This window comes from Ursus arctos, unplaced genomic scaffold, assembly GCF_023065955.2.
Source record: "Ursus arctos isolate Adak ecotype North America unplaced genomic scaffold, UrsArc2.0 scaffold_10, whole genome shotgun sequence".
NCBI lineage: Eukaryota > Metazoa > Chordata > Mammalia > Carnivora > Ursidae > Ursus > Ursus arctos.
The window spans coordinates 54205741-54230397 of NW_026622764.1; the positions used below are offsets into that span (position 1 = coordinate 54205741).

The 24657-nt window shown below is 47.9% G+C and overlaps 1 protein-coding gene across 4 annotated transcripts in view; it reads right to left on the reverse strand.

The window, feature by feature from the left end:
- Nucleotides 1-21777: 21777 nt before the first annotated feature.
- The window catches only part of RUBCNL (rubicon like autophagy enhancer), a 38328-nt gene continuing 35448 nt past the window's right edge, over nucleotides 21778-24657 (reverse strand). For all 4 annotated transcript variants that reach the window (XM_057308615.1, XM_057308613.1, XM_048215599.2 and 1 more), the window contains exons 13-14: nucleotides 24168-24258; nucleotides 21778-22722 (exon numbers count right to left, since the gene is read on the reverse strand). In XM_057308615.1, the coding sequence (XP_057164598.1) occupies nucleotides 22610-22722; nucleotides 24168-24258 (204 nt within the window). In that variant the 3' untranslated portion in view covers nucleotides 21778-22609. The remainder of the gene's footprint in view (nucleotides 22723-24167; nucleotides 24259-24657) is intronic.

Below are 24657 nucleotides of genomic sequence, written 5' to 3' on the forward strand. Positions count from 1 at the left end.
CAAAACCAGTTTTGTGACAGCTAGTGCCAGCTGTAGTGGTAGATTCTTACTGAGTTGGGGACCCTCTAAGAAAACCACGAAATTCCCCAGACAGAATCAGCTTTGAGCATCCGCTAAGGCCAGGAGGCACAATGCCTGGTCATGACAGTGCCAGTGAGAAAGACTGTGTCCTCCTCTCCCAATCCCTTTCAGAAAGGGTCAGAAATTGCTGCTAAGCGATGGGAGAGGACACTGGGGGAGGGCAGCTGGGACGGAGCGTGGGATGGGGGGGTCGGTGACCCGCACAATGGATCGGGGCCCTTCTCCCCACCGTGGGTTTCAGGCCTGAGCCAATGCTATTCTCATTTGCATAAGGGCTTCCAGTGTGATTGTCACACAAGACTGGATGCTTTGTGGCTGCCGTGATGTGCTCTTAGGACCCAAAAGGGCAGGAAGGATTTTGGCATCTACCAGAGATTTCATGCAGAGGCAGGAAAGAACCAGTCCTTGGAAGAGGTTCTAAAGGGCTGGGCAAAGTAATGGTCAAGTTACTCCTTGCTGCCCCCAGCTGCCTCCACCCTTCACCGGGTCTCTCTTGCTCAGAAAAGCAGCCACACCAGCTTTACCATCCTGCCCCTTACCACCCAGAGGCAATGCTTGAGTCCAGGGCACTGGAACTACCCGCCCCTTTGGGGAGAATTTCTATCCCAGCTGCTCCTGAAAATTAGAAAAGATGTCTCCTGACACCTGGAGCATGAGAAGAATAGGGGGTCAGCATCCTCCAAGTGTCACATCAAGTTTGAAATTCCTGACCCTCCTCAACATTTCCACGTCCCCTCACTGAATAGGTTTGATCACTAGGAAAACCTGGACCAGTTACATTTTCGGCATGTTCCAAATACAGAAAGCTGCTGTTTAGAAATTCTGCAGGAGCCAGGGAAATGTCCAGAATAGGATTGTGACTGGATTTCTCTTAAGTTGCTATTTTATGGGGGAAATGGGCACAGTCCTCAGGAGCTCCGCCAAGGCACTTACTGTAATTTTTTAAAGTTTGTTGAGAACAATGGGCTTACTTAGCACTGCAGAAATAACAGCTTGATGTTCTTCCTTTACTTTTCTCAAGCTCAGTTTCACATAGCTTAGGGGTTATATAAATTTTTGTACTGAAAAGAGACGCGCATTAATTGCATTTTTTCATCCCTGAGTCACTCTTGCTTCTGTCATACACTTTTCATTTGAAAAATGAGGCATTAAAAAGTAAGAATTACCCAAGTCACTTATAGTAATGCAGAATTTGGCTCAACAACCAGATCAATAGTCTCCATAAGGCCTAGGACAGATACAGGGACAGTTTACAAAAAGTCATTATCTAATTGGGAGATATCTGCTCGGACACCAGATTTCCAACTGACCTTAACTGAGGTTCTCTTGGCCCAGAAAGCATGATGATAATAGACAGTCCTTAAAAGAGCGTCTGGACAAGGGCATTTCTTTGTAACATCATACATCATAGAAAGAATTGCCTTAACTGGAACTTTCCAATTTCATTTCCCCTTCTATTTGGCAATATGCCAGAAAAGAGACCCAAAATGATCTACAGTATTCCTTTTGGCAAAGCTCAAGGAGCCCTCACTGTCCCCGTATTTGGATTCCAACTGCTCTCATTCCATTAGGATAATAGAGGCTGTTTGTTACCATGACTATTAGACCTAGTTCCCTGCCCACCCCCCTTTGACTGAGCAAGTAGAATTACAGCTGTTCGTAGTTTTTAGTGGACACAGTGAATAGTATTTCCTGTGTAAAGACAAATAAGCTTAAAAGAAGTAGGAAGATAATATTATATTGTAAAGGTAACAGGGATGCCATTAAGCACTATCTCAGCTTGAGGGTCTAGATCTTGCTCAGTTTGGCAGGACCCCTGCCCAAGCACTGGACCGGGAACTCCCCCAACGCTCCTTTGGGTTTATAGGTATCCTGGGAAGTTGTGGGGAGGTGTCTGCACAGGGCAGTGGGACAGAACCAGGCCTGTGGCACTGCTAGGGATCGCCCCTGTTAGTCTGGCACGGCACAGGGGCAGATGCAGCCAGCTCTCTCCTGCAGGCAGCTTGGAGATGGAGGGGACAGTGGTCTCCACCTGGGTGAAGGTTGGGTGGTCCGTGATGAAGATACCATTCAGGGTGGCTTCCGGGTGCATGCGAGGGACTTGGCCCGGGCCTACAAGTCTACCCCTCCGGACCTTCCTCTTACACCCCTGACAGTGTCTCCTCCCCATTCTGACCACTCTCTTGCTCAGGGCCCAGGTGCGGGGTCTCCATCCCATCACCACGAGGGCTCTCTCTTCTCTATTCTCTGTGAGTTCCTGTGGCACACCATCTTTACTGCCTTCCCAAACAGCTGTATTCTCCTTTTCTTTCATAAGAGAACGTGATCTCCTTATCTAAGCCACAACCCACAGTTCCCAGCCACAGCCAATCTGGATTCTCTTGCCTTAGGGGCCCAGAAAATTCCATCTTCAAAGCTCTTTGAAAAACTTTCAAATAGACCCATACTCTAGCTCTACAGCAGTGTCTGCTGAGAGAGGTTGTAAGCCCACGCGAAACACAGAGTTCCAGGAACAGGGTGCTCACCAGAATGTTCCGTCAAGAGAACACTAAGTTAGGGCAGAAGTATCCCATAAAAATAATGTGTGGTTTTCCTACGGCAAAGAAGTCCTTATTCTTTTTTATGATAATATGTCTGAATTAAATCAAGATCTCCAATTTACATAATTTTGAGACATCTTAAGAGATCTATTTCAAGAGCTGAATGGGAAGTGGGTGAGCCAAACTCTCTTCCTGACGTGTTTTTTAGGTTTGCTCCAGCACACGGAGCTCCCAATGCCTGAAATTTCTATGCTGCGATGTTGCAATCATTTTTATCTGAAAAGATTCTTAATTTTTTATCACTTCTGATGCCCAACGATTGCCATGCACATTGGGTGCCGGTTATCCATTATTTGTTTCTCACATCACTCCACAGTTTTTATTAATACATTGATTTTACGGTGAGGAAATGGAAAGCCTGAGGTTTAGAGGGATGGATTCCAAACTCATCACCATAAACACGCTTAGGGCTCCTGACACAGGAAGCCAATTTGCTTTCTGGAAAATCTGTACTTCCCACCCGTGTGCACACCGCACACTCACCAACACAGTGGGGATTGTCTTTTGAAATATCTAATCCGTCGATAGAGGAAAACGGTAACTTATTGTGGTTATTTCAATGGCCTTTATTTGACATTCCCAATTTTCTAATAGTTTCAGTTTGTAATCCTTCTGAATTTCGTGGGGAGCCAACCTGGCAGAAATCCTAAACAAAAATGATGACATGCTTCACTCTTCTACCAGGAGCCAGCCTTACCGCTTTTATTTTTTAAAGGAAAGAACAATTTAGAAAAAGGAGAAGCTAAAAGTAACCCACGCTACCACAGCTCGTTCCAGAAGTAGGAACAGCTTGTTTACTCTGGGGAACCAGGAGGAAGTGTGCTCTGCCCCCCTTCTCGACAGTCCACGTCAGCGCTCGCATCAGGACCAGCACCGCCAGAGAAACTGAGAGCCCTGACCCACGTGACTGGAAGCCTGTGGGCGCCGAGGGACGTATGGAAACTAGGTGAAGCCTCGCTCTGCTTTTTCTCCTTATATAAACTCATGACTGGCAATGGTCAGGTCATGGTGTCTGCGTGCTGCGAATTGTGTGGAATTTAATGAACACGTGCTGCAAATCCCAATAGCTGCACTTGAGTATAGGGGAAGTGGGTCAAACGGAGGCACTCACTCCTGCCCCAGTGGCTTTCACGCTGCATCGAAGGATTGTGTCAAACAGGATGATGGGTGTTGCAAGGGGCAGAGACCACAAACCGTCTGCCACCACCGCCAGTCACCACGGAAGCTCGTTGTTGCCTCCCTCTCTCTCAACCCTTTCCTGGCAAGTAACATCTGACGCGTTGCAAGAGGGCAGCACTTTCTGGGAAGACTGCAGCTCTAACTAGAATGTCTGATTAGGCGCAAGAAAAAAAAAAAAGCCAGATTGCCAGCTCTTTTAGGGTACATTTGCACTCCTGGGTGTGACGGGTCCCAAATGCAAACCATTGCTTTTGATTCAGCTCTAACCAAACGAGCTAAAAGGAATTGAGAAGCAGCAAGAGAGAAGCTACACCCTCCAAAAAGCAGCCTTTCTGCTTTGGTTGGCTTGTGTTAAGAGCAGATTCTGCCCAAGAATACCACTATGAGGCGTGTCCTCCAGAAAGCTGCATCTTTCAAAAGATGATGATGTAAAGACCACTCTGGGGGAGCAGGTCTGTTCATTTCCTGTAGCTGCTGTAACGCATTACCGCGGGTCAGTGGCTTAAAACACTACACTTGTGTTATTTTAGTGTTCTGGGGCTCTGAAGTCTAAAATGGGTTTTACTGGGCTGATGCCAAGGTGTTTTCAGCAAAGGTGTGTTTCTTCTGGAGGCTCTAGGGATGAGTCCATTTTCTTGCCTTTTCCAGCTTCTAGAGGCTGCCTACATTCCTTGGCTCGTGGCCCCACTCCTCCGTCTTTGAAGCCAGCAGTGGCAGGCAAGCGATTGTCACACTGCCATCTCTCTGAGTTTTCTTCTTCTATGTTCTTCTTCTAAGGACCCTCATGATTACACTGGGCCACCCAGATAATCCAGGGTAATCTCCTCAAGACCAGCTGATTAGTAACCTTAATTCCCCCCAAAACCTTTATTGCCCCATTGCCAGATAACATCATGTTGTCACCGGTTCCAGGAATGGAGACATCTTTGGGGGGCCATTGTTCTGCCGACCACAAGAGGGAACACCAGAGAGTTCAGTTATGTATGTCTAATCCTCCTAGCAACCTTGGAGGTGGACTGTTTACAAGAAACTTGGAGAATTTAAGTACTCTGTACCTTTTCCAAAGATATTCTGCTGGTAAGAGAGAGAGCGGGAACATGACCCAGATCTGTCCTGAAAGCCTGTGCCCATCCTCCACACTATGTTCCTTCCCAGGAGGCAGCCAGGCCCCTTCACTGAAACCCTACACCACAGGGAGCTTAACAATTCTTCAGCAGGAACCTCAGAGAAAATTCAGCTTCCTTCAGGAATTTCAAGGAATATTAGTCATGACGAAGGGTCAGGACAATTGGCCTCTACGTCGTATGGCATTGCAACCACTGCATAACTGGGTAATGTGCTAAGACTTGCAGGTTCTCAGGATTCTCCACTGTAAAACCTCAACTGTAAAAGATTTGGACTGTATGATGTGCAAGACACCTTCCGGCTCTGAAATTCCAAGACTGAGCAATGGTACTGGTGAAACCACTGTGCTGCAGAAACAGGTCCCCTCGATGCATGGCTACGTGTGCCAAATGCCCCTTGTTATTGTCACGGGCTCATCAGTAACATTTTCCAGGCAACTCAAACCTAACAGCTGCTTTCAGCGTTCTTCCCTGGAGCCCTGTTCTCCTGCTCCAAGTTTGGCCTATCTCCCGCCCATGCTTGCTGCACACATCTTATCCTGTCATTTTTGTCCACTGCCATGTCAGGAATTTTCACTTGCCATTCTCCTGTGTTTGATCTTCTCTTTTCTGGACCCGCATCTTCCTCTTTCTGGGTGTATTCCTTTGTTTTGATGGACTGCAGACTCTGGTAGTTTCCTGGGAAAGTATAAAAGGAAGACAATTCTTTCGAGGGCTTTGAGGATGCCTTTGTTCTAACCTCAATGTGTGTAGCTTGTAGAATTCAGGGTAGAGGAGCACCGTCCCTCAGGATGGCTCCTTGCCTTGTCTACCTCTGGTATGGCTGTTCAGCAGTCTGATGCTGGTCTGACTCGAGCCATTGTAGACTGTTGCTTTTGCCTTTTCTTTTTTTCCTCTCCAGAAGCTTTTGGAATCTATCTCTTGCATTGTACAACTACCTAATGATGAGCTTTGCTGTGAGTCTTTCTTCAGTTGTTGGCTGGGCAGTCCGTGAGCCCTGTCAGCTGAAACTCAGTCCTTCGGTTCGAGAGCTTATCTCATTGCATTGCTTTTTCTCGTTTCACTACTTCCTGCTCTTGTTTTCTCTCTTCTCCTGTTGTGAAAGTCATATTGGACATTCTAGAAAGATCTATTTCCCTTATTTTTCTCCCATATTTTCCACTGCTGTAACTTCACTTCTATTTTATGTGAGATTTCTTCAATATTATCTTGCAGCCCTTTAATTTTTTGGAAAACTACCATTTTTAACCTCAAAGAAACATTTTTTCCTTTGCTTACTTTTACAGTATGTCATGCTGGTTTTGGTTGCAATATCTTCTCTTAACTCATTGGGGATATTAGTTTTTTAACTTTTTGTTTTGAAATAATTCTAGGATTGGCAGGCAGTTGCAAAGATAGTACAGGGAGGTCCCAAGCACCCTTTACCCTTTTGCCTAATTTCCCCCAATGGTTACATCTTACACGTAATATAATATCAAAACCAAGGAACTGACATTGGTGCGAGGTGTGTATATAATTCTCTGTCATTTTATCACATAAAATACATTGTCACTAAGATTCCCCCTTGTGCTACCCCTTTATAACCTCATCCTTCCTCCTTTACCACAGAACATTGGTTCTTTTTAAGTTATTTTTGCCTATTTTCAGCATAATCTGTTTCCTCAATGTCCTTTCTCTCCCCTCCGCCCCCATCTCTTTTGTTTTGGAGGCTACTCACAATGTCTGGCGATGTTGCCTGTTCATTCATAGTTGAGCATGAAGCTCAGCTGTGGGTGCTTGGGGGCCTCACCACACTGAGATCATTGGCGAGGGTGCTTTTTCATTGGAGAATCCTCCAATGTCCGCACCTGGGATCTTTCCTCCAGGTTCGTTGGAGCGCTCCAGCGCAGAATCCTCTGATCTTCTCCCCAGGGATGGCGCAGACTGTAAGTCTGGCTGCCAACCTCCTGAAAGCAGAGTGTGGGGAGGGAGTGGAGAGCCTCCTATTCCATGGGAGATTTTCACTTAATTCCCTTGTCTTCAGCTTGCACCCCATCTCTCCCCACCCCCTTCACTGGGATTCTTCCAAGTTTCTGAAGTTCAATTTCTTTAGAGAATCAGACTCCAGTCAATGAGAACAAGCCTCCAGCTTCTCAGTCTAGTGAGAAGGCAGTTGCCTAACTTCACGAGGAGAGTGGAGGGTGTTCTAACTGCTCCCGACAGATTTCCAGGAAATTCCTTGTTCTCAGCCCTTTGCCTCATGGAACCTCACACCTGTGCAGTCTTCCTGTGGGTCTAAAAAGGAACCCCTGACTTCCCATCATGCTCCCTCTCTCGATAGCCACCAACATTAGTTACAAATTCTCCAGCACCCGAAACTTTGTCGAAGTCTCTTTCATCTGATGCTGTTTCTTATCCAATTCACTTTGTCCTCTTGGACTTTTGTATTTTCTTACTTCCTTTACAGTTATTTTATTAGGATAAGGGGAAAGGAGTATGTTCTTAATCTGCCATGCTTATATAGCATTCAATAATTGGGTTTATTTTTTAATTTCAAATTTTATTATTTTTTAAGATTTTTATTTATTTATTTGACAGAGAGAGGGAGAGAAAGAAAGCAGGGGGGAGGGGCAGAAGAAGCAGGCTCCCCTTCAAGCAGGGAGCCCGATGCGAGACTTGCTCCCAGGACCCTGGGATCATGACCTGAGCTGAAGGCAGATGCTTAACTGACTGAGCCGCCCAGGCATCCTCAATAATTTTTTTTTAGAACAACATTTGAAATATATGATAAACGCTGAATTTGTATCCTAGTGAATTTTAAATATAGAAGTAACATAGTATATTTCAGAAAAATATCACACACAAAAAACTGAGATTATTTCCACTACTCAGAAGTAATTTTTACCCCTCATTTGTCTTTAAAACTTTGCTGGGTGATATATGGCTCTATCTTCCAGGTACATTTACCCTCATTTCCTGCTTCTGCAATACCAATGTTGTGAAATTTGACAGCATATGTGAGAGAATGCTAAAGTTGAAATGAGCTCCAGAGAGTATGTAACTTTGGCCTCTAGAGTTAATCACTTCTAACAAAAGACATGGGGCCACAGAGCTCTTTCTCTGGGTTCTTTGCAGGTGGCTTAAATGAATGATGGCTTTGTCTGCTCTTATCTTCTTTGTTTTCTAGAATCCAGACTGCTTCTGACAGACCACTGCCCAAGTGGATGCCAAACAGGGTGGGAGGGAGCTGGGTACAGGAGAAGTTGGTTTTGAAAGATGTGGGTAAGGTCTCCTGAAGGTTGAAAACCTGCAACAAGTGTGGAAGCAAGAGAGAGACCTCCCCAAGAAGAAAGAATTTAGCAAGAAGGAGAACAAAGAGAAAAGTGGATGGGTAATGGAGAGGAAGACAGTGGAGAAGGTATGAGAGGAGACTGAAAGCAGTATGAAAGAGAGACATGAACCCAACACAAAGAAAGCTAGCACCATTGACCAGCAAATATTGATCTGAATAGAATTGAAGTTAGCCCATTCATTCACTTAACAAATAATCAATAAATCTATTAAGCAGCTACAGTGTACAAGCCCTGGGTCAGAAGGAATAAAAACACCAACAAACATACTTTTTTAAAAGAGGGAAAAGAAAATATCAGATAGTATGAATTAAAATAGGGAGTACTTGAGTGACAAAAGTGTCTTTGTGGTGGTTGTTTAAGCTCAAATTTGAGTGACAAGAGGGAACCAGCCTGCAGATTTTAGGGCCATTAATCAGTAAAATGCTAATTAAAACCATAATGATTTATCACTTTACACCTGTCAGACTGGCAAAAATTTAGAAGTTAGGTGATACCAGATATTTGCAAGGATACGGAGCAACAGAAATTCTTATTCATTGCTGAAGAGAGTACAAAGTGGTGCAAACACTTTGAAAACCATGTTGTGTTACCTAGAAAATGTTGACATACTTGTATCTTAGAAACTACTAGTCCACACCTGAGTATGCACTGTAGAGAAATTTTACAAGTGTATTAGGAGATGTGTCTAAGAAAGTTTGGAGTTTTGTTGCAATAGCAAAAAGTGGGATAGGCTCAAATGTGTACCACTGGTAGGATATAAAATCGAAAATTGCATCTTGATATTTGAATGCAATAAAATCGATAATTGCATCTTGATATTTTAATGCAAAAAATTAATGCTATATAGCAGGGAAAAGGAATGCATTACAGCCTCATTCAACATCTCGAGGAACCTCAGGAACATAGAGCAGAGTGAAAAAAACTAATGGCAGAAGTAGTATGATTTCGTTAACATGCAATCTACACACTGTATTGTTTAGAGATACAAGCAAATAAACCATAAAGAAAAGCGAGAGCATGCTCCATACAAAATTCAGGCTAGCATTTATCTCAGCTGTGGAAATCTACAAGAAGGGAAAAGCATGAGAACCAACACCCAGCAACTTTCAGAAATCACCGGAAGTGAGGAGCCTGTCCAGAGTAGCCACACCTGTGACAAGTGGTGAGGCATCAGCTACGACCTCTCATTTACCCAAGGAGGGAACTGGGTCTCAGAGAGGTTAAATATTTGCCCAAGATGACTCACTTGCTAAAATGATAGAGGCGGGATTTGAACCCAGGCCCACTGGACTCCAAACTTATGCTCTTTACCACTCTCTGGCAGCCAGAGAAGGGAAGTACTTCTACTGGGTTCTGAAGGCTGAGTGGGAATTTTCCAGGAAAGAGAGAAGGGAAGAGGTGGGGAAGTGGTAGCAGGTAGAGGAGAGACCAGGTGAGCAGACCCCAGAGGTGAGAGATGGTGCTGTGTGCAGGTCTCTTCTTCTTCTTCTTTTTACATCTTTCAACAAATATTTATTGAGCAGCCATACCTGCCAGGTCCTGGGATCGACACCGTCCCTGCCCTCATGGGCTTAGGTCCTGGCAGAGGCCCAGTAGAAAGCCTTGAGGTGATGGGATGGGGCAGTGGGAGGTGCAAAGGGCGACAGATGCTTCCTAGTGTTGGGCAAAGAGGCCCGGGAACGTGAGGAGCGGTGGCCGGAATCTCAGTCATGCCCTTTCGGGGGAAGAGGGCTGACTCTCCCTGCTGAGTCCTTGCAGCCATTCCTTCCTGGGTCTGCTCCCGACCACAATGCACTGAATGCCTACGGTGCACAGGGCCTTTGGTGCCTGGGCCCGGCCAGGCCAGGCAGTGGGGTGGCGCAGGGGCCTGGTGAGTGGAGGATGGTGGCCAGCCCCTGTCGAGGAGGGAGGTGCTGGGGCTCTCAGAGGCCTGTCTGAGGGGGGCTGGACTGGTGGGGGAGCCTCTCTGGAGGACAAGGGAGTGGGAACACAATTGGAGTGACCTCCAGTGGGACCCGGACTAGGGACTAGGGGGGGTCTCCACGGGGGCTGTCTGAATCCCTGGGGGAGATTCCTGCCCTAAGAGTCTGGGGTGCTCTGCCTCTCTCCATCCCCCCTGCCAAGCGAGGTGTCAAGCTGGGCAGCCACAGACGGGAGAGGAAGGGCAAAAAAATTGTTGAGCCACTGGGCGACGTTGGGGGAGCCCCGGAGGCAACAGTTAACGGAGCACACTGCTCCTCGAGCCCTGAGGCAGTGGCGTTGGCCCAGGGACCTCTGGAGGTGGCAGGGACTCTCCTGGGCATCGGCAGGATGGCTGGGAGGCCCTGTGATGGCAGGGGTGCTGGCCTGGACCGCGGGGGGAGGATAGAGCCCGGAGGTGAGAGGAGGTGAGAGATAGTGCCATGTGCAGGGCTTCTGCAGAGGCCACACAAGATGACCAGTGCTCCCCAACGTGGTACACTTTCTCACCCCCAAGCAAGTGAGCTGTTTCCTCCCTCCAGAAGGACTTCCCCTTGGTCTTTACTTCAAAGCTTTTTCTTATTCTTCAAAACTTATTTCAAGGGCCAATTCTTCCCGGAAGCCCAGCTTTTCTCAGAGCGCTGGGCACTGGGCAGGAGGCTCCTTAGGCTCCAGCAAAGGGCTAGGCTGCATTCCCCCCGCAGCAGAGGAAAGAGAGTGTGGGTCTCCCTGACTGAGCGGGACGCACCCTCACTTCTGTGACATTCCTGCCCCAACACAGCACATGATAGCGGGTGAGAGAAACCAAACCCAGATCGCGGAACATTCTACACAATAAGTAGACTGTCAAGGTCAATGGCGGAACTGACCCACATTAAAGGAGATGAAGGGGCGTGACAAGTAAATGCACTGTATGAGTCTGAGTAGAACACCAGTGGCAAAGTTTGAAGAAGGTTTATAGATTTTTGAGACGAGAACACCATTATATCAATATTCATTTTCTGATTTTCGTCACTGACCTCTGATTATGTAGGAGAATGTCCTTATATATATATATATATATTTTTAACTACCCACTGAAATGCTTGGAGGTAAAAGGGCATCATTTCTGCAACTGTTCACAAGTGTCTCAGAATCTCATTCCTACATAGGCACAGAGAAGTGGTGGTAGAACGCCAACATTTGGGGAAGCAGGCAAAGGAGAATGGGAATTCTTCGTACTGTAATTCTTGAAACTATTGCAAAATTAAAAGGGTTTTACTGTTAGAGCTAAGAAGGAAGAGAAAGCAAAGAAAGAGAAAGAGGAAAAGGAGAGGGGGGAGGGGTGGGCGAAGGGGGTGAAGAGGAGGAGGGGAAGGAGGAGGAGGGGGTGGGAAAGAAGGAGGAGCATCCCCTGCTCCATTCCCTCTCAACTCTTACACACCCCTGCAGGCTCTCTTACAATGAGCTTCCACTCCTTAAACACACATGTTCAATGTTGCCTTCGTCATGAGGTCTCCAATCAGATAGGGCCTTCAAAACTTTCTCTTTGTCTTCATTAGGCAATTTAGTTGCAGAAAACTAGAGACCTAAACTGCTTGAAAAAAAAAAAAAAAGAAAGAAAGAAAAAGAAAAGAAAAGAAAAAGAAAAAAGAAAAGAAAGGTGGAGTTATGCACCAGCAGCCCTGCATTTCCCTCAGGTGGTCCAAGGGCACAAGGTCTCCTCTCTGCCCCCTCCGCCATACCAGTGGCTTCTCTTCCTTTCAGCCTGGCATTGCTGTTAACCCATTTGATGTCTTCCTTGCTTCCAGAAAAATAGAGTTTCTGTACTACCATCCAACTCCCCTGAGAGCACACCCGAAGTTGTTTTTCCTGCGACAGTGTGGTTTCCTAAGTCACGCTCACCGGCTCCACCTTTAACCTCCTGTGCCTAAAAATTGCAAAATCCAATGATTGGATTATATCATCTCCAAGGTCTCTTCCAGCTCTGCAATCTGCGGTTCCATGGCTCTTGAGAAATCAGACCGGGGAGACCCCAAAGCTGCCTGACCTTCCAAGGAGAGTGGAGCACATTTTCAGTCAAGGCTGTGTTGCCAGTGCCCTCTTGTGGGCAGATCTGACACGTAACATTGCCAGGAGATTGAGTCTTCGGGAAAGGACAAAATCAAAATAACAACAAGACACTTAAATAATGATGACTGACATTGGATGGACGGCCTGGATGCTGACCTGCAAGCTGCTCGAGTTGACCTCCCACCACCCTTCCCGCACCCCATGCCGTGAGTGCTGCTACTTCTGCCATTATAGAAGTCACTTGTCCCAAGTCGCCCAGCACTGAACTCAAGCAGCGGGATTCCAAGCTTCATTCAGAACCCACCATTATGCTGCCTCATCAGAGGAAAATGTCTTTAAGTGGTTTTTAAAATGGAAAACAACCTTAGGGAACATCTAGCCAGCATTTCCCCAAATGGCCCACTTTCTCGAGGCGATTCCACAGGAGGATAATCAGGCGGTGGGTGTACGTTGGGGGTAGAGAAACAGAGTGTTCCAAGATCAAACAAGTTTGACAAACACGGATTGAAGAAAATGTATGGTGATACATCTCCCTGCCTTCATTATGCTAATGTGAAAGACAGAATGAGGTAATGAGAAAGAAAGTAGTAGAATATGCCGCATATATCCCCACCTATATCCCCAACTCATTGGTTTCTCATTAGTTCCTCCACCTCGGAGCACTTTGGGCCAGGTGGGTCATTGCTGCGGGAACTTTCCCGTGCGTTTCAGGATGTTTAGCCGCATGCCTGGTCTCTGCACACTAGATGCCCGTAGCACACCTCCCCTCCCCCCACGTGACAACCCCAAAATGGCTCCAGACATTGCCAAATGTCGCGTGAGCAGAAAAATGCACCTGATTAATCCCCTGGTTTAGGCCATAGAACTCTTGTCTTCGTGGAGCAACTCAGAGGACTAATGTTGCTGGAAACTCACTTCTGGAAACACCATTTTAGTTCATTTACGCTCACCTTGTAGGAGAGGAAACGAAGACCCAGGGAGGTGGGGTGACTTGCTCACATCGGTTATATAACTTGAGTGGTGCACGTAAGAGCTGTGTCTCCATAGGGGCTTCAACCCTATCCTAGCACCTCTTGGGTGACTCTGACAATGGGGGCTGGGGCTGGGATCTGGAGGCAGGCCTCGCTTGGTCACTGCTGCTGTTCCACAGGTATGCAAATTCTCCCTAGCCATGTTTTTTCCCCCTATTGATGCAGCTCATGGACCCAAGGCACTTAGACATTTGTCAAAAGAAAGACCAGCTCATGGCTGACCCTGCAGTCAAGGTCATACTGTAACGAATTTCTATTTTCCAACCAAAAGCCCTACAAGGCTAAGTTCAGAGAGAATCCCTTTTCCTTAATGAATTTCCCCAAAGTCCCCTTTCCTTAAGGATTTCCCAACAATGGTAGTATTGGGGGCCAAAGTTGACATCTTGTGTCTCTTTCCCCTGAAGAACCTTTGGAATGGGGGCAGATTTCCATTTATTGAGGCTGATGTGATGTGGAATTAGGATCAGGGGTAAATGACAGGGGGTCAGATGGAGTCTTAGAGCACAAATGCTGTGCTTTTACAGTGTTCAAGCAGAGGCCAAATCCAGAGGTCAGGAGGACCCACAGGAGGGGGAAGTTGGACTAGGTTCAAATTTAGTACCTACCCTGCTCTACAAGGGCTTGCGTATAGATCATTCTAGAAGCAGGGACACACCTTATGCCTTTCTCAGTCTGCTGCAACTTTGGGTTTCAACCACCTCGATGCTAACCTTGAAAGACTAAGGAGATAGTCTGGGGCCAGTTGCTTCTGGTCTGGGGCAATGAGCACTTGGTGCTCTGCAAAGCTGTGCTCACCCACCAAGTGCACAACAGTGTTGACAACGTTCACCCCTCCTGTGCTTGCTAGGGGGCTGGCCGTGCCCTGCAGGCTTTACACTCATAACTCGTTTCATCTCCACAACCTCCCATGGCAGGCACTGTTATTGTGCCCATTTACAGATGAGGAAACTGAGACACAAGAGCTAAGTAAGTTGCACAAGGTCACAGAACTAGTAAATATAAGAGCCAGCTTTGAAATCCTGGCGGTCTGGATCCAGAAGCTCTCAAACTCTGTGCTACCCAGCCCCCACCCCCACCCCACGCACGAAAACCCAGCTCTGGAAGCCCCGCCATTAAGGTGATAAAGATACTGTGGACTTGTCAGGAAACCAGCCAGGGCACAGAATGTGATCGGTAATGACTGGAAGGACAGGAAAAACCAACTCTTCCTTTTAAAAAGGCATTATGGGAAAATGACATAGTTAAAGCAGAATCTGATAGACCACCTTCCTAAAGGGTGATATTCTAGACAATGATAAAGACTGCTTAGCTGCTTCTCTTCCCGCCGCGCGGACACCAAGGTGAGCTGGAAACCCGAGGTTGGCAGCCTTCCTGGGCGTGTGGCTTTGCTTGAGGCGCGTGATGTGTGGAACGCAAGGCAATGCTGCCACCTGCTGGAGAAATGGATGATTTCCCCCTGTCTTTCCGAAACAATTGAACAGTTCTAGAAATAAAGGAGAGAAATTTCAACCTCAACCCATCTCCCCATGTGCTGGGTTGGTGCCTAGTTGTAATCATGGCCAAAGACATAATTTTCGTTCACCTCACAACATTTGGTGTCTTAATCACAACAGACCTCTCGACCTCCACTGCCACCACTGACATTCCCAGGCATCATTATCTCTCCCCGGGACCTGGAGCCACCTCCGACTGATCTCCCGCCACCATCTCCTCCCCTACACACTTCCTTTTCCAGGTGATCACTTTCGACGGCGAGCAGAGCCATACTCCCCTTCCCGTAATCCCCCGTGGGTTCCTGTCGCACGCAGAGAAACATGTGGCCTCTTACCAAGGCCCGGGCAGCCTGCATGCTCCGGCTCCTGCCTGCTCTCCGATCGCTCCCTGAGCTCCTCCAGCCGTGCCTTCTGTCTGTGTTTTGCACACAGAAGGCTCCTTTGCACCTGGGACCTTTTGTATTTGTCATTCTTTCTGCCAAAAGGATGCTCTGGACCCAAAGCTTTGCAGTCTGTCAACTCTGTGTTACTTAAAACTTAGTACCAATGTCACTTCCCCAGTGACATCTTCTGGCCATTTATTTTAAAACATAAAACCTCAGTCTCTAGCACATAATAGATATGTGTCAAATATTGATTTCCTTCTTCTTACCAGACAGCACAGGCTCTGATGCTGTTGACACAAACAGCCATGAGCGTAAGGAATTATTGTTTGAAGTCTTCACCTGCCCTCAGCTCTGAAGTTGCTACAGGACTGGGAGAACACATCACCGGTTAGCGTAAGGTCACTTAGCTGGGAAGGCTGAGGGAAGCGTTAGAAGTGGGCGAGCTTGTCTTCTGTCCACGCCCCCCCCCGCCCCCTCCACACCCACAAGTTCATCATTACACTTACCCACACCCTGGTCCGGCTACTAATAAGCCATTTCCTGTTGGAAACTGATAGAGAAACTGTCCCCGCAGAGACTTCCACCTGCAGTGGTAAGGTCTCGTTTGACACTTGTGGCATCCATAGGAAGCAGCATCCAGGGGAAAGACTTCAGATCTATAGTCAAGCCCTTCGCCAAAGGCATCTGTATGTGTCTGGCCATAGTACTTGCTCAATAAATCACATACTGAATGGCTTCCTTATTTTGTTTTTAATGTTGCAATTTGCTAAAGTGAATGGGACTGAGGATGAGATCAATGTAATATGGGTAGGGAAGTGGCAGAAGGGGACGATCTTCAAATGAGCAATCAGAAGCTTCTCTGCCCCTGCATGGGGTCGTGGCAGGAGTCTGTGAGTGGCAAGCTAGCGTGCAGGCCCCTGACTCTGGACACCGGGTCTGGTGATCGAATGCCTCCATGCAGCCCCCCACCCCTACCCCACCACCCTACCTCGGGTTCCTCTTCCTGCTGAAAGAATCTTGCAGACATGTCCAGGAGGAACTGGGACCTCAGACCTGCCACCAGGTGTCGGTTGGTTTAACATGAACCAAACACGGCATATAGAAAGCCTCGGTCACAAGCCTTCTCGGGTCATCTCTAAAAGGGGATAAAGTCAAGAATTACATTGTCTTGTTCGTCAGCATCCTTTATAAGCCCGCTTCCTTAAAAAGAATATTGAAGGATCTCTATCTTTAAATAAACCATTTCCCCAACTGGTGTGAAAGGAGAAATGGCCCTTTTCACTTCACCAGAAACTAAAATAGTGCTTTTGTGAGGGATGTCGTGGCAGGTAGGCTGCAAACACAGTTGGGAAACCTCCGTGTAAAACCGAGAAAAACAACCTCTTCCCCTTCCGCACTTAGAGGCAGCTCTTAGCCAAAATGACTAAGAATCCAAGAAATTAGCCTTAGAGCTTAGATGAATTCTGCACTTTTCTCTGCACTCTTCAGGCCTCTGCCTGCGCCTCCAGGCTTCTCAGGTCCCGGGGCTGCCCCTCCCCCTCATCTTGCTGTACTCCTGCCCCCACACTGCTGCCCTTCCTTCACCTCCCCACCCCAGCCCCTGCCTGGGGCCAGTGTGCACTTAGATCTGGGAAGCAGAGCCCTGCCCTGTGGCCTTCCTCTGGCTCTGTCCCTCCCCACAGGTGATGGAACAAAGCCTCTGCCCCTCCTTTTAGACGGTGCTCTGGGCACCCCCGAGTTGCCTGCCCTGCAGTCCCAGACCACCTACAGAGGACACTCAGGACCCTGCCCTTGGTCCAGGCTCTCGAAGGTGTACTGTGTTGCCTGCACCAAGACCAGGGGGCAGCCGCCTGCGGGATGGAGTCAGAGGCGGGAAGGGAAAGAGGCCAGGCCTCAGCTTGCCCGGAGCCCTTGTGTTCCAGAGCAGGGCACCAAGGAGTGGGAGGTTCTGAATTCCAACCTGCCTTCCCAGGTCCTGACGAAGGGCTATTCATCACAGTAAGAGGAGAAAATAAATCTAGTGTAATTTTTACATATTTAAGTATGTGGTATGTGGGCCCGCATTTTGCTTTCTGGCATGGGCTCTGCAAAGGTTCATGGGGGCCTTTCCCCTCCTACCTCCTGCCCAACCACCTCAGTTTTCAACATATTGCCCGTGGCCACAGTGTCTCCAGGGTCCCCGGCTGGGGTTCGGGGCAGACGCGTGAGGCCGAGGTGAGCCAGCCCACCGTGGGATCCTGTCTTTATTTGAAATGTTGATATTTTGTCCATCATGAGTTTTTGACATTGATTTTCAAAAACATTGCACAAAACAGGATTTCTGTTGAATCTTGAGTTTTCAGTTTCCCCTGAATTTTATGCCTGAGAAGGAGTGGCTTGTTCCCCTCCCGCCTTTTCAAGCATCTTTACCTTCTCGTTTCATCCGTGGCAGCCCTGGTTCAGAGCCTCATCTCGTCAGCTGGTCAGCCTGCAGTTCCCAGCTCCCATCCATCCTCCGCATGGACCCAGCGTTATCTTCCTGTGTATAGGTTGAGTTGTGAGCCTCTCTCTCTCAAAATCCTTCAGAGCTTCCCTGCCTCCTGTGGATTCCAAAGCCCCTCATGCTCTCTCGCTCCGTGTCCACTAGGCTCCACGTTCTGGGTCCTGCTAGCCTTTCTGGCTTCCTCCCTAGCCGAATCCCTCAGTTCTATCTATGCTCATCTCCTCGCCCTTCCCCGGAGAAGCCTGCAGTCTGCCACACTGCCTCTGGGCCGCTCTTCCTCTCCCGGGGCCTCTTCCCTCCCTTGTCTTCACTGTGGGGTCTGCCTGAGCCTTCAGGGATCAGTTTCCACGAGCTCTCGTGGTGTCCCAAGTGGATCCCTCCACTCCTGCAGTGCTCTGACTAAACCTGCTCTCTGACTTCTATTTACTGTACCTGCCGCCCTGCCCCCGCCCGCCTCCCTAGCGGTGTCTGTGGGCACCTTGTCCCGTGAGTCTGCACCTTGTTCCCCACGCCCAGGCCTGGGTGACAGCATGCCAAGTTACTCTTTGGCATGTCCTCAGCCTCCAGCTCCAGTTCATACTTTGACCCATATTCTGTTTATCTCCTTGGCCTTTGTAATGGATCTTTCTCCACAACAACATGGATCTTCTTCTCTGCCTGATGGGTGTCCCCGTGATGCCTCAGACTTGATTTGAAGTTGGAGCTCTGCTCCAGGCTGACACTCGGAGCACCCACAGCAAAGGGCTGCAAAAGTGACCTGCTTTGTCCACAACCAAAATTATTCCATAGGATACCACAACACTTTCTATTTAACAGTCTCTCTTCCCCTCTGAGGTCCTCCACAGGGACCTGGATGGGGCAGGGCCACTAGAATCTGTCCCCCTTACAGGCAGATGCCCATGAGCGTGGCCAGCAGCAAGCACCAATCCCCCTCCAGCCCTGTGTAGGCGACGAGGGAAAGGAGGGGCCTTTTTAACCCTCCCCATCAACACCCCCCTCGAGACTGGTCTGAAGGTATAGTCCAATTTCTGTGAAATCTGAAAAGCAAGATGAATTCGTTTGCTTTTTAATGTGCGATGACAGCCACTTCCCCCAGCCACCCCACAATGATTCAAACCAGCATCTTCCAAGCTCATGGCCATCCCCCAGCACCTGCGGGCTGCAGTTCTCTCCACTGCTCGAGGGCCGGAGTAGAAGGGGTGGTTGTCGTGCTCAGTCGCCATTGCTCTGTGTTTGGGGATCTTTATCCGTATAGACACCCACAGATTGAGAGATGGTATAGTTCCCATGCCATTGTCACCATTCAGAGTCCATTCTGTGTCTTGACGCCTGAAGGCAAGAGATGGAGAACCAGAGGATGCCAGGAACCGTGCCACTCTCTCACCTTTTAGCCCTCCTGACAACCTCGAATATTGGTGCATTGGTTTCCCAGGGCTGTTGCAACAGATGACCACAAACCGTGGGTTAAAAAAACAGACATTTATTCAATCACCATTCTGGAAGTTAGAAGTCCAAAGTCAACGTGTCTGCAGGGTTGGTTCCTTCTTGTGGCTTCAAGGGACATTCTGCTCCACACCTCCCTTCTAGTATCTGCTGCTTGCCTGCAGGCCTCCGTGTTGCTTGACTCATAGACACGTGGCCCCAGGGTCTGTCTCCTTCGCATGGCATTCTCCCTATGATTTCTGCATCTGTATCTCTGTCCAAATTCCCTTTTCTTATAAGAACACCAGTCATTAGATCAGGATCCACCCCAAGCCAGTATGACTTCATCTTAATTACATCGTCAAAGACTTCTTTCCAAATAAGGTCACATTCACAGGTACCTGGAGTGAGAATTTCAACCTTTTTCTTTCTTTTTTTTTTTTTTAAGATTTTATTTATTTATTTGACAGAGATAGAGACAGCCAGCGAGAGAGGGAACACAAGCAGGGGGAGTGGGAGAGGAAGAAGCAGGCTCCCAGCGGAAGGGCCTGATGTGGGGCTGGATCCCAGAACGCCGGGATCACGCCCTGAGTCGAAGGCAGACGCTTAACGACTGAGCCACCCAGGTGCCCCCAACCTTTTTCTTTTTTGGCGGGGGGGACACAATTCAACCCACAACAGTAAGTATTGTTCTAATCTGCATACTAAATGGAGATACAGAGTAACTTACTCAAAGATACACAGAAAGTAGGTGGTATAACTCAGTTTTTAATTTGTTTAGACCTAATCGTTACCACTTGATCATTGCTTGTACCAGGCCCTCTGCTGGGTGCTTCATTTTCATGTCGAATCCTCGTATCAACTGCATGTATTGTATCCCTCATTTTGCAAACAGAGGCACGGAGCGTTGAAGCAGCCTGCTCAGGGTCACATGAATACAAAGTGGCAGACCTGGGAATCGACCCAACAATTCCCACCCAAGTCAACCCACTAGAACGTGTCTCTGAGATGCCTCACCCCTCCTCGCTCCATGTCCCCTGGTATAACTCCCTACTGCAGCTGAGAGTCATGACTGGAAGGGACGTGTTACTGAAACTTTCCAAGTGAACAGTGTAAAGGCAAAATTGATCACTGGCATCCCAATACTGCAACTTGACACCTCACAGCAGCTAAGAGAGGGATGAGAAAGACCAAGGCTTCATCTTCTCCTGGCAGCCAGGGAAGAGTTGCACGGAAAAACCAGGACAATGAGTAAGTCCCGTTAAAGAGCAACACAGGGCACAACCCATCACTTCCCCACAGGGCGCCTCACATGCGCTGAGGCCACGTCTCGGTTCTAACCAGCACCTCACTGGGAAGAAGCGTCCACGACCACAGTGCGGAGGGACCACGTCTCAGCCAAGCCCATAGAGCGGCTATTTATACTGCCTCATTCGTCCTCAGAATAAAAAATGAAAGCATCACTTCCTGGCAGCTGCTTGCACTCTCTCTTCCTCAACATCAAAGATGTGTGTCCCACACAGACACATTCCAGTGCCTTGCACACCCAGCAGCCTGAACACAGAACCCTTCAAGCAAGGCAGAAGCTGCAGAAACTTCCTCAAATCGATGCAAGAGTGAGAAAGCCCTCAGCCCAGTGCGGCTAACTAAGGTTTGACCAGCACTCACAAGCTAGGATTGGCTTTGCTTGTGTTACCTCGAAAAGACACCACATGGGTAGGGGCTAGGAACATGGGCTCCGGAGGCAGGCGGACTCGATGCCGACGCCAGCTCTCCCGCGCATGACCTGTGGGAACTTAGGTCTTTCTCTTCTCTCAGCCTGTTGTCTTATTGTGAAATGAAGATTTTGACATCGACCTCATAGAGATATTATAAGGAATATTAACACACCACTCTGACTCTTGATGCCTCAGAAGGAATATAAGCTATGGGTAAGAATAAAACACTGCTTTAAATTTGATTATTTTCTCTCATCCCATGTACCTAAATTTCAATTTAAAAGAGACCTAGCTTGTGGTGCCTGCATGGTGCCTGCATCTGCCTTTGGCTCAGGTCACGATCCCAGGGTCCTGGGATTGGGCTTCCTGCCCAGTGGGGAGTCTGCTTCTCCCTCTCCTGCTCCCCCTGCTTGTGCACTCTCTCACTCACTCTCTCTAATTAATTAATGTTTTTAAAAAAGAGAGAAAGACCTGGCTTAAACAATGAATGGGAGCACCTATCTGGATGCATCTAGGATAAGACAACAAGTAACAAGATACCAAATTGGTGGGAGAGACTCATTTGTTTCATGTGCTCAATATTATCCCACTGAATACAACACACACACACACACACACACACACACACACACACACACACACGACAGGATGGGGTTAGGGGAGAACCAGTACCACTCTCTTGCCTGCCCCTACTGTTGCAGAAGTTCATTTGGAATAGGTTTAGTGAGGGCACGTGAGTCTTGTGGGATATGACCCCCAAGCTCTTAGACTGCAGATGTGTCTGGAAGGGATCTGAGCCCAGGACCCTTCTCAAGTAGGAGAGAATATGTAGGAGGTAGAAGAAGAAAAAATCAGACTCACATGTCTTAAGAAAGCAAATAAAGAAATGTTAGGAAAAATAAATTCATAACGGTTTAGTGATTTACCTCACCTTTTAATTGATGGTTATGATTTTATTTTTATTACTAAAATCACATGGTTCATTAACAGTAGTTTCCGACAATTGAAGTCTGTAAATACCTTATGTTCAGTTTTATATCAATGAGGCAAAATCCTCAAGGGCAGGGATGAAGTTCTAGTCAGCCAAGCATCCCTGGACTTAGTGTGTGGAGGAGAAATGACAAACACGGGGTGGATTTGTGCGTCTCTAAGAGGCGATTGCTTCAACCAGCAGCTCGAGGCACCGCTAAGCAACTCAAGCCCGTCTTGAAATCGATGCAGCTGCAGAAGTAATGTGTCCTCTCGACACCAACCCCGGAACAAGTAAAATCCGTAACACGGATTCAGTTACAAAATGGCATTTAAGTCGGAAAAAACCCGGAAGTAAACAGATTGTTGGTTGCATTTTTGTTCACTGAAAGTACCAATCCGTTTCACAAAACAAGCTTTATAGAAAGACGAACGGAGTAATTTGTCTTGTCAGTTACAATTCATACAAAAATAGGCTCCAATGTTAGCTACGTACAACCACTCAAATACGATCGAAGAAGTATCAAAAAAACTCTTTAAAAAAAACAGTAGCAGCAAAAACATTGCACATTTGTAAACAAAACCACCAGTAACAAACCTATGCTTCGTAACAAAAAAACGTGCATTCTTTTTAGAACATTAAATATATATAATAAAAATGAATATCGGCCATTTTTTTCTTAATATACAATACTCAACATCTGAAACAATATTATCAATAATAGACACAAATCGGTGTTATAAGGCATGTTGAACAGTCTTTTCCACAGTACTCAGGGCATCATGTGGCTGCAGAAGGTAAACTTTGCAGAAGTCTTCTCCTGGCTGTGATCCGCGCACACCGGGGGCACTCAGAGGACTGGAAACACTGCTTGTGAAAGCAAGCTCTGCACCCTACGAGCAGGAGGACAGCCATCAGTGAACGGCCTATCTTGTCTTCTCACATACGCACAGATGCTCGCCCCCACCCTGGGGAGAGAGGTGGTCTGAATCCAGAAACCAGTCGTCCAACAAGCAACGAGGCAGGATGAAAATTCAGGGTTCTAAAGTCCCCGGTGTGTCATGACCCTGCGGCTGACAGTCTGATGTAGTGGAGGCAGCCGTCCCCCCCCCCATCAGCCCCTGCTCCCCCAGCTGCTGAGAGTGTTGGTGGCTGACAGCTCATGAGGTGGCCCTAACTGGAAATGGCCCTAACTGGAGAGACCCGCCTCCCTCCAGATCATCTCTCTTTGCCGGCACTGGCCTATATCCGGTGACTGGTCAACTCAGGGTTTAAAGGTTTGGCTGGCCCCCGGCCCCAATATATGACAATGCGAAAGTCCATCCTGCTTCAGAGTGCCCTGCGAAATGTGCTGAGGCTTCGTTGCTCCCACACCACGTTCACCTCCTCCCTCTGCCAAGTCCGGCTGACTTTACACCCCCAGAGGTGTTGAGCCTGAGAACACGCCCCAGTGAGCTTTCTGCACGCAAATCCATGCCTTGGAGTTTCTCTGCTGGGGAGCCTCTCCTGCAATCCTGCCTAGAGGGTTCGGGGAGAGAGTGCTGGAGGGGTCTAAGGGGAGGAATGGCTCTTATCAAGGGTAAAGGCAGAATGCACGATCAGATCTTTCCCCAGAAACAGTTTAGAGATCACGGGATGTCCTGAAGCATTAATTCATACAAACAAGGTCTGAAAATCTCTTCTGTAAAGAGCCAGATAGTAAATGCGTTAGGTCTTTTGGGCTGCGTGGTCTCCGTGACAATGACTCAAACTGCCCTTGGAGCGCAAAAGGGGGCAGAGATGGCACCTCAGCCTTAGGCATGACTGTGATCCAATTCTAAAACTGGGGTGGTGGCTGTGGCTTGCCCTGGTGGGAAAGAACTGGGGCACAGGGGTGCCTGGGTGACACAGCGGTTGAGCGTCTGCCTTCGGCTCAGGGCGTGATCCCGGTGTTATGGGATCGAGCTCCACATCAGGCTCCTCTGCTGGGAGCCTGCTTCTTCCTCTCCAACTCCCCCTGCTTGTGTTCCCTCTCTCGCTGGCTGTCTCTATCTCTGTCGAATAAATAAATAAAATCTTAAAAAAAAAAAAAAAGAACTGGGGCATAGACAAAAGGGGGACCACTCTTCCCTCCAAATACTATACGGGGAGACATCACCCTTCATCCCGGCCCTACCCAAATACTCCTCCCCATGCACCCCAAACTCCTCCATTAGCTCCTATCCAACATACAAGCACGCACCAGCACCGTTATACTTTAAACAACGTTGTGCTTAAATGACTAAGTTGTTATTAAGCTAATTTTGTGCTTCAGTTATTAGGCTATTATTAAGCTTACATTACAAAGTTATTAAGATACCTGGACATCTTCTGCATGTTTCGGTCTGAAAGGGGAAGATGACGGCTGTACTCTGGCAAAATTCACAAATGAAACCCTTTCCCTGACACAGCTGTAAGAGAAGGGGCCAAAAAGTTAAAATCCTCCTTGGCAATGTTTCTTTTGATGGAGAAGCCAAGTCACTACTTTCACAGAACTTTACAAACGTCCATTTTTAAGGCTGGAGTGTCAGCCTCTAGAAGGCTTGGGGTGCTGTATCACCCCACAGTATAGTAAACGGATTCGAACCGTACAGGTGCATTTGCTCTGCAAGGAGAGATTTCACATCGTGGTAGTTTGAGACACCAGGGATTTCACACGTGTGCTTTTAGACGATCTACTCTGGTTTCTGATGCCTGCACTGCCATTTTTGAGTTCATGCAGACACAGAGCTCCTGTTCCACGGGATCCCGAGTCCACACGGCTGTCCTTGGCACGTCAGGGCAGATGGGAGTCAAGCAAGGCCCCAGGC